At 54.5% G+C, this 14,743-nt stretch overlaps 1 protein-coding gene across 1 annotated transcript in view; it reads left to right on the forward strand.

The window, feature by feature from the left end:
• The window catches only part of LOC125449632 (plasma protease C1 inhibitor-like), a 33,766-nt gene that overhangs the window by 15,744 nt on the left and 3,279 nt on the right, over positions 1–14,743 (forward strand). Inside the window, exons 6-7 of the mRNA XM_059642845.1 lie at positions 265–407; positions 11,650–11,869. Of these exons, the coding sequence (XP_059498828.1) occupies positions 265–407; positions 11,650–11,869 (363 nt within the window). The remainder of the gene's footprint in view (positions 1–264; positions 408–11,649; positions 11,870–14,743) is intronic.

Below are 14,743 nucleotides of genomic sequence, written 5' to 3' on the forward strand. Positions count from 1 at the left end.
CCCACCAGGGCAATGCGTTGTTCGTGGGTCGGAATGGGAATGAGGGGCCCGGCCTCGTGTTATCAGCTGTGTTGAGGTAGGGGCTGGGGATGGGTGCGGTGGGTGGAGGCTGGAATCAGCTGGAGGACTACAGGCCAGACCCACTGCGTGGCTCGGCATTCTGGGAAAGCTGTAGGCGAGCGGCCCTGCGACTAGGCCCGAAGCCCTTCCGACCCGACTACTCCGTCCGCTGAGGCTTAAATTTTGTTTGTTTTGTTCAATCAGGCACCTGGAAAACCAAATTTAGGAAAGAAGACACAAAGGAAGAAATCTTCTCAGTGTCAGCAGAGAAAAAGGTGACGGTCCCAATGCTCCATCAAGCCACTTACCCACTGGTGGCCATTTTTCACCCAGAGCTAAACGCCAAGGTAACTTAAGAAATACAAACTTGAAATTAGAAACACCAGCAGGCTGTTCGGCCCCTCTGCCATTCCAGACAATCGTGCCTGGTCTGACTGTCACCTCAAATTCCCACTCGCTCCTACCCCTGAAAACCTGTCCCCCACAACTTGCTTCAGATGAATCTATCTCCCTCCACCTTCAAAATATCCCAGCTTTCCGCATCCACCATGTGTTCGGGAAGAGAGTTACCATACTCTCGCAAGAGGGAAGTGCACCCGTGATAATGGGAAGTGCAGATGCTGGAGAATCCAAGATGACAAAGTGTGGAGCTGGATGAACACAGCAGGCCAAGCAGCATCTCAGGAGCGCAAAAGCTGACGTTTCGGACCTAGACCCTTCCCCCTCGTTTCTGTTTGAAATGCTTTTCAAACAGCCATCGCTCCAGGTTGTACAAATCGTAGAATTCCCACAGTGTGGGAGCAGGCCTTTCAGCCCAACGAGTTCACACCGCCCCTCCGAAGAGCATCCCACCCAGACAGAATCTCCTAGCCCTGCACTTCCTAATCTAAACCCAACTAACCTGCACATCCCTGGGCACTACGGGACAATTTAGCACGGCCAACCCACCCTAACCCGCACATCCCTGGGCACTATGGGACAATTTAGCACGGCCAACCCACCCTAACCCGCACATCCCTGGGCACTACGGGACAATTTAGCACGGCCAATCCCACCCTAACCCGCACATCCCTGGGCACTATGGGACAATTTAGCACGGCCAACCCACCCTAACCCGCACATCCCTGGACACTATGGGACAATTTAGCACGGCCAATCCCACCCTAACCCGCACATCCCTGGGCACTATGGGACAATTTAGCACAGCCAACCCACCCTAACCCGCACATCCCTGGGCACTACGGGACAATTTAGCACGGCCAATCCCACCCTAACCCGCACATCCCTGGGCACTATGGGACAATTTAGCACGGCCAACCCACCCTAACCCGCACGTCCCTGGGCACTATGGGACAATTTAGCACGGCCGACCCACCCTAACCCGCACATCCCTGGGAACTATGGGACAATTTAGCACGGGCAATCCACCCTAACCTGCACATCCCTGGGCACTATGGGACAATTTAGCACGGCCAATCCCACCCTAACCTGCACATCCCTGGGCACTATGGGACAATTTAGCACGGCCAATCCACCCTAACCTGTACATCCCTGGGCACTGTGGGACAATTTAGCACGGCCAACCCACCCTAACCCGCACATCCCTGGGCACTATGGGACAATTTAGCACGGCCAATCCACCCTAACCCGCACATCCCTGGGAACTATGGTACAATTTAGCACGGCCAATCCACCCTAACCTGCACATCCCTGGACACTATGGGACAATTTAGCACGGCCAACCCACCCTAACCCGCACATCCCTGGACACTATGGGACAATTTAGCACGGCCAACCCACCCTAACCCGCACATCCCTGGACACTATGGGACAATTTAGCACGGCCAATCCACCCTAACCTGCACATCCCTGGGCACTATGGGACAATTTAGCACGGCCAATCCACCCTAACCTGCACATCCCTGGGCACTATGGGACAATTTAGCACGGCCAACCCACCCTAACCTGCACATCCCTGGGCACTATGAGACAATTTAGCACGGCCAACCCACCCTAACCTGCACATCCCTGGGCACTATGGGACAATTTAGCACGGCCAACCCACCCTAACCTGCACATCCCTGGGCACTATGGGACAATTTAGCACGGCCAATCCACCCTAACCCGCACATCCCTGGGCACTATGGGACAATTTAGCACGGCCAACCCACCCTAACCTGCACATCCCTGGGCACTACGGGACAATTTAGCACGGCCAACCCACCCTAACCTGCACATCCCTGGGCACTACGGGACAATTTAGCACGGCCAACCCACCCTAACCCGCACATCCCTGGGCACTATGGGACAATTTAGCATGGCCAACCCACCCTAACCCACACATCCCTGGGCACTACGGGACAATTTAGCACGGCCAACCCACCCTAACCCGCACATCGCTGGGCTCTGCGGAGCACCCCAAGTAAACCCACGCAGATGTGGGGAAAATGTGCAAACTGCACACAGACAGTCGCCTGAGGGTCGGATCGAACCCAGGACCCCTGGTGCTGTGAGGCCGCAGCGCTAACCCGCTGAGCCACCGCACCGCCCCCAAGGTCCACCGTGAGCAACGGTATTCTCTCCGCACCGCCCACCTGCCTCACGACCTTCAACATTTCGATGAAATCACTTCCTACTCTCGAAAGCCAGAGCCCCGACTTTCTGTCATAAGCTGACAATCTCAGTCCAGGCACGAGAAATCTCTGAGCTGCTTTGAATGTACTGTTTGGCTTTCCTTTAGAATAGTTGACAATTCCCTGCATGCAGTCTGACTATTCGGTCCTCCCAGCCTGCGATTCTGTAAACTCCCCGAATTGTTCAGGGATTACAAGAACCTGCAATAGCTCTTGGATTGTTGGTGAGATTTCTTAATGAGTAGGTGAATTAAAGGCAAGCTCGCGGCAACTCACAGAGGTAGCGGCTGGTCTGTGGTGGGTTGGGAATGCCACATTCTCTCTATCTCCCGGCTGCTCCATCTCATGCCAGTCTGAGCCCTCACCCCTTAAACATATCCAAGCACCCTGCGTCCGCTGTGTTCTGATGCAGATGGGGTTCAAAGTCGCACTGCCTTCCGCAAGATCAGCAAACCTCCTCCTCTCCATCCTGGGAAAGGCGGGGTGCCCTGATTGTTAAACATTGACCCCCCCACCCAAGCTCTAGAGAACACATCCTTCCCACATCCACCTCGTCGAGACCTCATATGCTTCAAACAAGTCACCCCTCACTTTTCCAAACTCCAGGGGCAAACCAACCCCAGTCTCTCCGACCTTTCCTCACGTGTTGACCCTCTCATTCCGGGGATCAATCCTGTAAAAACCTCCTCTGAACCATCTCCGACGCATTAATGTCCTTAATTCTATCAAGAGACTGCACCCTGTATTCAAGACGAGGTCCCGCCGATGCACTGTATAACTGAAGCACATCCCTCTCTCTGATGAAGTGTCTAGGCCCGAAACGTCAGTTTTTGTGCTCCTGAGATGCTGCTTGGCCTGCTGTGTTCATCCAGCTTCACACTTTGTTATTCTTACGTTCATACTCAGTTCCTCTTAGAATGAGGGAGAACATGCCTCTTGATTACCCGCTGCATCTGCAGATTAACCTTGTGTGTCTCACAGCACCCAGATCCCTCTGTGTCTCTGCGTTCTGTAGTTTAGACAACACTCTGCTTTTTTTATATTCTAAAGCAAACAAGCTCACATTGTCTGTTGTTTATCCTCTCGCTTAACCTGTCTATATCTGTCTGTATCCTCCTTCTGTTGTCTTCGCCACCTATGTTCTGTACATTTCGCTCTGCTACCTTCATTAAAGACATCGTAAAGGATGTTGTAATGAGCTGAGGTCTCAGCTCAGCCCGAGTGGGATCCCACTCCTGCCATTTGAACAGAGATCTGTTTATACACCCTCCCTGTTTTCTGTTAACCAGCCAGTCTTCCATCCATGCTGTTCCGTTATTCCATGCCCCCCAACTCCAGGAGTTTTTATTTTCCACAACTACCTTCAATGTAGCACTGCAGCAAATAACTTTCTGGCTGGAAGCGAGGTATATTTGTCTGCAAGGAGCCATCTTCTGCAGTTTTTGAAGAGCCAAACGCTGAAGGGGCCTCCGATTTCCTTCTGTTTTCCCCATGCCGACTCCTCATCCCATCAGATCCAATTTCCTGACCAATCAGCACTCTTACATTTTCCAGGATACATAGTCGTGATCTTTTGGCATTCTTGCATGTGTCCTGATCAGTGTGTGATGGAATGTTTTGCCGACTCTTGGCTACACCAATTAAACATCTCGATTGGATCACCTTCGACACTCATACATAAGCCAGTCCGTTGCAACCCATCCTCACTACATAAAGCTTTCAAACTAGAGACCTGGCTCAATGCTGCTTCGAGGCGCCAAGGACACGGGTTCGATCCCACCCTCAGGCGACTCCCTGTGTGGAGTTTGCACATTCTCCCCGTGTCTGCGTGGGTTTTCTCCGGGTGCTCCGGTTTCCACCCACAGACCAAAAGTGGTCCAGGTTAGAGTGGATTGGCCGTGCTAAATTGTCCCATAGTGCCCAGGGATGTGCAGATTAGGGTGGGTTGGCCGTGCTAAATTGTCCCGTAGTGTCCCAGGGATGTGCAGGTTAGGGTGTATTGGCCGTGCTAACTTGTCCCGTAGTGCCCAGGGATGTGCGGGTTAGGGTGGGGTGGCCGTGCTAAATTGTCCCGTAGTGCCCAGGGATGTGCAGGTTAGGGTGGGTTGGCCGTGCTAAATTGTCCCATAGTGTCCCAGGGATGTGCAGGTTAGGGTGGGTTGGCCGTGCTAAATTGTCCCATAGTGCCCAGGGATGTGCGGGTTAGGGTGGGTTGGCCGTGCTAAATTGTCCCGTAGTGCCCAGGGATGTGCGGGTTAGGGTGGGTTGGCCGTGCTAAATTGTCCCATAGTGTCCCAGGGATGTGCGGGTTAGGGTGGATTGGCCGTGCTAAATTGTCCCGTAGTGTCCCAGGGATGAGCAGGTTAGGGTGGGTTGGCCGTGCTAAATTGTCCCATAGTGCCCAGAGATGTGCAGGTTAGGGTGGATTGGCCGTGCTAAATTGTCCCATAGTGTCCCAGGGATGTGCGGGTTAGGGTGGGTTGGCCGTGCTAAATTGTCTCATAGTGTCCAGGGATGTGCAGGTTAGGGTGGGTTGGCCGTGCTAAATTGTCTCGTAGTGCCCAGGGATGTGCGGGTTAGGGTGGGTTGGCCGTGCTAAATTGTCCCATAGTGTCCAGGGATGTGCAGGTTAGGGTGGGTTGGCCGTGCTAAATTGTCCCATAGTGCCCAGGGATGTGCAGGTTAGGGTGGATTGGCCGTGCTAAATTGTCCCATAGTGTCCAGGGATGTGCGGGTTAGGGTGGATTGGCCGTGCTAAATTGACCCATAGTGCCCAGGGATGTGCAGGTTAGGGTGGATTGGCCGTGCTAAATTGTCTCATAGTGTCCCAGGGATGTGCAGGTTAGGGTGGGTTGGCCGTGCTAAATTGTCCCATAGTGCCCAGGGATGTGCGGGTTAGGGTGGGTTGGCCGTGCTAAATTGTCCCATAGTGCCCAGGGATGTGCGGGTTAGGGTGGGTTGGCCGTGCTAAATTGTCCCATAGTGCCCAGGGATGTGCGGGTTAGGGTGGGTTGGCCGTGCTAAATTGTCCCATAGTGTCCAGGGATGTGCAGGTTAGGGTGGGTTGGCCATGCTAAATTGTCCCATAGTGCCCAGGGATGTGCGGGTTAGGGTGGATTGGCCGTGCTAAATTGTCCCGTAGTGTCCCAGGGATGTACAGGTTAGGGTGGGTTGGCCGTGCTAAATTGTCCCATAGTGCCCAGGGATGTGCGGGTTATGGTGGATTGGCCGTGCTAAATTGTCCCATAGTGCCCAGGGATGTGCGGGTTAGGGTGGATTGGCCGTGCTAAATTGTCCCGTAGTGCCCAGGGATGTGCGGGTTAGGGTGGATTGGCCGTGCTAAATTGTCCCATAGTGCCCAGGGATGTGCGGGTTAGGGTGGGTTGGCCGTGCTAAATTGTCCCATAGTGCCCAGGGATGTGCGGGTTAGGGTGGGTTGGCCGTACTAATTTGTCCCATAGTGCCCAGGGATGTGCGGGTTAGGGTGGGTTGGCCGTGCTAAATTGTCCCATAGTGTCCAGGGATGTGCACGTTAGGGTGGGTTGGCCGTGCTAAATTGTCCCATAGTGCCCAGGGATGTGCGGGTTAGGGTGGGTTGGCCGTGCTAAATTGTCCCATAGTGCCCAGGGATGTGCGGGTTAGGGTGGGTTGGCCGTGCTAAATTGTCCCATAGTGCCCAGGGATGTGCGGGTTAGGGTGGGTTGGCTGTGCTAAATTGTCCCGTAGTGCCCAGGGATGTGCGGGTTAGGATGGATTGGCCGTGCTAAATTGTCCCATAGTGCCCAGGGATGTGCGGGTTAGGGTGGGTTGGCCGTGCTAAATTGTCCCGTAGTGCCCAGGGATGTGCGGGTTAGGGTTGGTTGGCCGTGCTAAATTGTCCCATAGTGTCCCAGGGATGTGCGGGTTAGGGTGGATTGGCCGTGCTAAATTGTCCCATAGTGCCCAGCGATGTGCGGGTTAGGGTGGGTTGGCCGTGCTAAATTGTCCTGTAGTGCCCAGGGATGTGCGGGTTAGGGTTGGTTGGCCGTGCTAAATTGTCCCATAGTGTCCCAGGGATGTGCGGGTTAGGGTGGATTGGCCGTGCTAAATTGTCCCATAGTGCCCAGGGAAGTGCGGGTTAGGGTTGGTTGGCCGTGCTAAATTGTCCCATAGTGCCCAGGGATGTGCAGGTTAGGGTGGATTGGCCGTGCTAAATTGTCCCATAGTGCCCAGGGATGTGCGGGTTAGGGTTGGTTGGCCGTGCTAAATTGTCCCGTAGTGTCCAGGGATGTGTGGGTTAGGGTGGGTTGGCCGTGCTAAATTGTCCAATAGTGCCCAGGGATGTGTGGGTTAGGGTGGGTTGGCCGTGCTAAATTGTCCCATAGTGCCCAGGGATGTGTGGGTTAGGGTGGATTGGCCGTGCTAAATTGTCCCGTAGTGTCCAGGGATGTGCGGGTTAGGGTGGATTGGCCGTGCTAAATTGTCCTGTAGTGCCCAGGGATGTGCGGGTTAGGGTGGGTTGGCCGTGCTAAATTGTCTCATAGTGCCCAGGGATGTGTGGGTTAGGGTGGGTTGGCCGTGCTAAATTGTCCCATAGTGCCCAGGGATGTGTGGGTTAGGGTGGGTTGGCCGTGCTAAATTGTCCCATAGTGCCCAGGGATGTGCAGGTTAGGGTGGGATTGGCCGTGCTAAATTGTCCCATAGTGCCCAGGGATGTGCGGGTTAGGGTGGGTTGGCCGTGCTAAATTGTCCCATAGTGCCCAGGGATGTGCAGGTTAGGGTGGATTGGCCGTGCTAAATTGTCCCGTAGTGCCCAGGGATGTGCAGATTAGGGTGGGTTGGCCGTGCTAAATTGTCCCATAGTGCCCAGGGATGTGCGGGTTAGGGTGGGTTGGCCGTGCTAAATTGTCCCATAGTGCCCAGGGATGTGCGGGTTAGGGTGAGTTGGCCGTGCTAAATTGTCCCGTAGTGTCCCAGGGATGTGCGGGTTAGGGTGGATTGGCCGTGCTAAATTGTCCCGTAGTGTCCCAGGGATGTGCGGGTTAGGGTGGGTTGGCCGTGCTAAATTGTCCCATAGTGCCCAGGGATGTGTGGGTTAGGGTGGGTTGGCCGTGCTAAATTGTCCCATAGTGCCCAGGGACGTGCGGGTTTGCGGGGATTAGCCTTTGGGAAACTGTCCCCGTACTGATTTATCTGGAAATGGAGATTCGACAGGCAACAAGTGCCTGATTGGTTTGTTGAATAGTTGTCAAGGGTGATATCCCCCTGCCTCCCAACAAGTTTGTCATTGGCTTTGAGGGAGCTGACCACCTTCGTGAGGGGGCTCGGTGGGGGTGGGGGAGGGACGTTGTGGGGGATGACTGTGTGTGCCCCTGGCTAGAGCCCATGAGACCACAAGATACAGGAGCAGAATTCGACCACGATGAGTCTGGTGCACCATTTAAACCACTTCTCACATGAACCCCTCTGTGTCTGTCTTCAATCCCCTTCGTCTGCACGGGTCTCTGCCGCGAAGAATTTCACAGAGTCACCACCGTCTGGCTGAAGAAATTCCTCCTCATCTCAGTTCTAACGGTTTGTCCCTCCACCCTGAGGCTCTACCCTCAGGACCTCGTCTCTCCTCCTCATGGAAACATCTTCTCCATGTCCACTCTCCCCAGGTCTCTCAGTAAGTTCCGATCAGATCCCCCCTCTTTCCTCTGAACTCCACCGAGTACAGACCCAGAACCCTCAACCTCTCCTCAACTTCATCCCTGGGATCATTCTCGTTGACCTCCTCTGGACCCTCTCCCAAAGCCAGCCCTTCCTTCCTTAGATACGGGGCCCAAAACTGCTCACAATGTTCCAGGTGTGGTCTGACCAGAGCCTGACACAGCCCCATCCGTACGCCCCTGCTCTTGAAATCTAACGCTCCAGAAATGAATGCTAGCATTGCTTTTGCCTCCCTGATTACCAACTGAACTTGTGCGTTAGTCTGAAGAGAATCCTGAACTAACACCTCTGTGCTTTAGATTTCCAAAGTTTTTCCCCAACCCAAAGCTAACACAAACGGAGCTGGACGAACACAGCAGGCCAAGCAGCATCTCAGGAGCACAAAAGCTGACATTTTGGGCCTAAACCCTTCGTCAGCTTTCCTGCTCCTGAGATGCTGCTTGGCCTGCTGTGTTCGTCCGGCTCCACACCTTGTTATCTTGGATTCTCCAGCATCTGCAGTTCCCATTATCTCTCATTCTGTCCTGGCTGATATGTTTCTTATCCCCATGCTCCTGCCTTCTCCCATTAACCCTTAATGCCCCTTAATGTTCAAGAATGACGATGAGGGCATCTAGGGACAGACACTAAATGCGAGCCCGGGCAGCGATGCCCACATCCCGTGAGGGTATGACGAAAAGAGTGACGCGCTCGCTCATTTTCAGAGAGCAGTTCAGAGCCAACCACATTGCTTTGGCCTGGAGTCACGATGAGGGCCCAGGCCAAATGAGCACGGCAGATTTCCCTTCCCCAAAGGGCATTAGTGGACTGGGTAGGATTTCCAGAAATCTGGCCATGTTGCTGAGAATACAATTTGGAGCCAGAGCTGTACAGAACCTTCGGCCCAACTCATCCATGCTGACCCCGATATCCTGAATTCATCTAGCCCCATTTGCCAGCATTTGGCTCTTATCCCTCTAAACCCTTCCTGTCCATGTCCCCATCCAGATGCCTTTTAAATGTTGTAACTGAACCAGCCCCCACCACTTCCTCTGGCAGCTCATTCCATACACGCACCACCCTCTGAAAAAGCTCCCCCTCAGGTCCCTTTTAAATCTTTCCCCTCTCATCTTAAACCTATGCCCCTCTATTTTTGGTCTCCCCTCCATCCCTGGGGAAAAGACCTTGTCTATTCACCCTCTCCATGCCTCCCTTGATTTTATAAATCTCTACAAGGTCCAGCCTCCGATGTTCCAGGGAAAATAGCCCCAGCATATTCAGGGTCTCCCTGTAGCTCAAACCCTCCAACATCCTTCTCAATCTTTTCCAAACCCATTCTAGTTTCACAACATCCTTCCTCTGGCAGGGAGACCGGAATTGCACACAGTATTCCAGAAGTGGCCCTAACCAATGCAGCCGAAACATGACCCTCCCAGCTCCCTGTACTCAATGCACTGACCAATAAAGACCCCTGTCCTGAACCCCTTATTCCCCGCCTGTCTACCTGTGACTCCACTTTCAGGGAGCTCCCCCAAGGTCTCTTTGTTCAGCAACACTCCCTAGGACCTTCCCATGAAGTGTATTGCTCCTGCCCGGATGTGCCTTTCCAAAATGCAGCACCTCACATTTATCTAAATTGAACACCCCTCAGCCCATCGGTATGTTGAAAAGCAAATGCGAAGGAATCGCTTGGATTCCCTCGAGGCTGTTGTCATAGCTATTCGTGCCCTTGGGACTGTGCAGCAAACGGTCACCGAATCCCACCTCACGCCGAGCACTTTCTGTTCCAGCTTTTGCAAGCTTTGGCAGATTGAGTGCGGCCCACTCTGCTTACAGCGAACACCCGAGGGAACGCGCTCTTCGACTCAGGCTTTCATTCACTCGAACGCACATGTACCTCCCTCGCTCTGACTCTCCAGCTAATACCGAACGTCGCTCGCTTGGCTGGCATGCTCGGCTTCTGGTGCAATTTTCCATCCCCTACTGTAAATGACGGAGAGCGTCTGAAACTTGTCCCGATGAGCGCGAGAACAAACCCTTTTGCCACCGGGAATCTCTTTCCAGTAATAAGATGGTGTAGGCTGTTCAGCCCCTCGATGACGATGTCCGATCACCCTATTCTCGTCCTACCCATTCACCCTTCATTCCCCCTCACTGATGTCTTGACCCTGCCTCGACAGCCTCCTCTGTGGCAGGGGGGAGAATGAGAGAAGAAATGTCCCCGCAACTCCATCTTCAGGGGGAAATCGCCTTGTTCTGAGTTGATCCCACAAGGGGAAAGAACCTCTCCCCGGCTCCCCTTGTCGAATCTGGCTAAAAATCGTCCAATAAGACCAGTTCTTCTAACCTCCATCGAGTGACTTACCCCAGCCTCTCCTTGTAAAGCAGTCCCTCCATATTTTTGTGTACTACCTCTAGTATCGGGTTAATCTTCCCTTACGGAATGGGCCCAAGGCTGTTCACAGCTGTGGTCTGACCGATGCCTGGTACAGTTTTTGCTAGTCTCCAGTCCCTCTGAAATAAAGGCTAACTTTCCATTTCCGCTTCCCCTATAACCCAGTGAACTCAGACGCTCTTATGTTTTGAGATACATCATGTTAAGAGTCTAACATTGACCGCGAATCCATCGCCGGTTGTTGGAAAAGCCCATCTGGTGTCCATTCAGGAATGAAACAGCCGCCCCCGACCTGGCCCGGGCTTACATGTGACTCCAGGCCCACAGCAACGTTGGTTGACTCTCAACTGCCCTCTGGGCAATTAGCGATGGGCCCCAGCCGGCGACGTCCCTCTTTCTATCAATGAATACTAACAAAAAATAATCGGGACAGAGCACAGAAAATGGGAGACAGAATATCTCAGAGCTGACATCAGACAGACGGTCCTGACACAGAATCCAAAATTCTACACCGTCACAGCGCTCCCCCGACCCCAGACAAAAAACCAAATGCTGTGAATACGTTCAGAATTAAAATGTCACCGTTGACAAGCATTGGATAAGAGTATTAATAGCGAAGGGGAGCAAAATGGGCAGCTACAATTGTAAGGGCCGAATGGCCTCCTGTTCCTGTGGGACAGGCTGGAGAAGAGGGGAGTGAGGAGAATGGCCTGCAGTTCCTGTGGGACAGGCTGGAGAACAGTGGGGTGCGCTGAATTGGCCTCCTCCTGGTCCGATAATCCTGATGTGTGCTGGGTGCCCCTGGGCTGTAGGTAGGCCGGTGGCGGGGGTGGCGATGGGGGGGCGAAGCCCGGAGTGTTTCTTTGACCTGCTGCCCCTGTATCTCCACAGATCGCCAAGTTCCAGCTGTTTGGGAAGAGCAGCCTCATTGTGATGGTGCCCGCGGACACCAGCCAGACGGTGCTGCAGTTTGAACAGGCCCTAACCCTTCGCAAACTGCAGGCCGCCATCGCCAGGCTCCAGCAGGCCGAGCTCAAGCCCACCAGTGTCCTACTGCCCAAACTCAAGCTGAAATTCAACCAGGATCTCATTCACCCTTTCAATGACATGGGTCAGTGCACAAGCAGTAATGTAGAGGGAGCCCTACACTGTATCTAACCCCGTGCCGTCCCTGTCCCTGGGGAGTGTTTGATGGGGGGGACAACTAAGCCCGTGCTGTCCCTGCCCTGGGGAGTGTTTGATGGGGGGAACAGTGTAGAGGGAGCCCTACACTGCACCTAACCCCGTGCTGTCCCTGACCCGGGTTTCTGATGGAGACTGGGTTATTGTTGAGATGATGATTTGGAAAATGGATATGTTGGAGTCGAAGGGCAATGTGTAACATTATTGTTGATAAAATGGGGAACATAACTCCACGTTTAAACATACAGCTCGCGGGCCGGGAAGCTGTGACTTTCAGGGGTAAAAGAGCTTCTTTGCAGGTGGTTGAGAGCAAAGTTCTTAAACAGAACTGATTATCAACTGTGGTACAGATTCGAACATTCGACAAGTTGACTTTCACCTGCCTGGGTTCAGTGTTGGCTACTGCAGTCCGTCTAGTTCTGGTCCCTGGAGTTTACAGGGGCTGGGAAGCTTATCAAGGGGCATCCGAAATAATTCGCTGGGTCTGTCGAGGGGATAGAGTCTGGAAGGGGCTGTCTGAGAGTGTCGGGGGGGAGACAGGGTCTATCGCGGGGATAGGGTCTGGAAGGGGCTGCCTGAGAGTGTGAGGGGGGGGGAGACAGGGTCTGTCGAGGGGGCCGGGCCTGGAATGGGCTGCCTGAGAGTTTGGGGGTCGGGGAGACAGGGTCTATGAAGGGGATAGGGTCTGGAAGGGGGTGCCTGAGAGTGTGGAGGGGGGAGACAGGGTCTATCGAGGGGATAGGGTCTGGAAGGGGCTGCCTGAGAGTGGGGGAAGAGGGAGACAGGGTCTATGGAGGGAGTAGGGTCTGGAAGGGGCTGCCTGAGAGTGTGGGGGGGGGGGAAGACAGGGTCTATCGAGGGGTTAGGTGCTGCCTGAGAGTTTGAGGGGGTGGGGACAGGGTCTGTCGAGGGGCCGGGTCTGGAATGGGCAGCCTGAGAGTTTGGGGGTCGGGGAGATAGGGTCTATCGATTGGATAGGGTCTGGAATGGGCTGCCTGAGAGTGTGGAGGGGTGGGGGACAGGGTCTATCAAGGGGATAGGGTCTGGAAGGGGCTGCCTGAGAGTTTGGGGGTCGGGGAGACAGGGTCTATCGAGGGGTTAGGTTCTGGAATGGACTGCCTGAGAGTGTAAGGGGGGAGACAGGGCCTATCGAGGGGATAGGGTCTGGAAGGGGCTGACTGAGAGTGGGGGAAGGGAGTGACAGGGTCAGTGGAGGGGTTAGGGTCTGGAAGGGGCTGCCTGAGAGTGGGGTGGGGTGGATACAAGGTCAGTGGAGGGGGTACGGTCTGGAAGGGGCTGCCTGAGAGTGTGAGGGGGGGGAGACAGGGTCTGTCGAGGGTGTCGGGTCTGGAATGGGCTGCCTGAGAGTGGGGGAAGGAGGAGACAGGGTCAGTGGAGGGGGTAGGGTCTGGAAGGGGCTGCCTGAGAGTGTGAGTGTGAGGGGGAGGGGAGGCAGGGTCTATCGACGGGATAGGGTCTTGAAGGGGCTGCCTGAGAGTGTGGAGGGGGGAGACAGGGTCTATCGAGGGGATAGGGTCTGGCAGGGGCTGCCTGAGAGTGTGGGGTGGGGGGTGGAGACAGGGTCAGTGGAGGGGGTAGGGTCTGGAAGGGGCTGCCTGAGACTGTCGGGGTGGGGGGGGTGGAGACAGGGTCCATTGAGGGGGTAGGGTCTGGAAGGGGCTGCCTGAGAGTGTGAGGGGGGGGGAGAGACAGGGTCTATGGAGGGGATAGGGTCTGGAAGGGGCTGCCTGAGAGTGTGGAGCGGGGAGACAGGGTCAGTGAAGGGGTTAGGGTCTGGAATGGGCTGCCTGAGACTGTCGGGGGGGGGGGGGGGGGGGGGGTGGAGACAGGGTCCATTGAGGGGGTAGGTTCTGGAAGGGGCTGCCTGAGCGTGTGGAGGCGGGGGATAGGGTCTGTCGAGGGGATAGGGTCTGGAAGGGGCTGCCTGAGAGTGTGTGAGAGGGGGAGACAGGGCCTGTCGAGGGGATAGGGTCTGGAAGGGGCTGCCTGAGAGTGTGTGAGAGGGGGAGACAGGGCCTGTCGAGGGGATAGGGTCTGGAAGGGGCTGCCTGAGAGTGTGTGAGAGGGGGAGACAGGGCCTGTCGAGGGGATAGGGTCTGGAAGGGGCTGCCTGAGCGTGTGTGAGAGGGGGATTACTTTCTAAAAAAGAATTGAATGGTTTTCTGAAGAGTGGAAGTAATCAGCTGGAAAGAGGGATCGCGAACTGGGCTGACTGGATGGACCTTTGAAAGAACCAGGAGTGACTTCAAGTCAGAGAGTGATAGAGACATACAGCACAGAAACAGACCCTTCGGCCCAACTCGTCCGTGCTGACCCAGATATCCTAAATGAATCTGGTCCCATTTGCCAGTGTTTGTCCTGTATCTTTCCAAATCCTTCCTATCCCTATACCCATCCTGGTGCTTTTTAAATGTTGTCACTGTCTTCCTCTGGCAGCTCCTTCCCTACACACTACGTGTAGGGACCCTCTTAGATTCCTTTTTAAATATTTCCTCTGTCGCCTTAAACCTAGTTTTGGACTCCCCCTACCCCTGGGGTGAAAGACCGTATCTGTTCACCCTATCCGCACCCCTCATTACAAACCTCTATAAGGTCACCCCTCAGCCTCCGACACTCCAGGGAAAATAGCCCCAGCCTCTCCCTGTAGCTGAAACGCCACCCCCAACCCTGGCTTTCTCAACCCTTTTTAAGTTTCCCACAGCAGGGAGACAGAACGGAAGAGCAAGAGAAACTGCGGGAGAAAGACGAAGAAACATCAGAGATAACGGGAACTGCAGATGCT

Source organism: Stegostoma tigrinum, chromosome 46 (genome assembly GCF_030684315.1).
Source record: "Stegostoma tigrinum isolate sSteTig4 chromosome 46, sSteTig4.hap1, whole genome shotgun sequence".
Classification (NCBI taxonomy): Eukaryota; Metazoa; Chordata; class Chondrichthyes; order Orectolobiformes; family Stegostomatidae; genus Stegostoma; species Stegostoma tigrinum.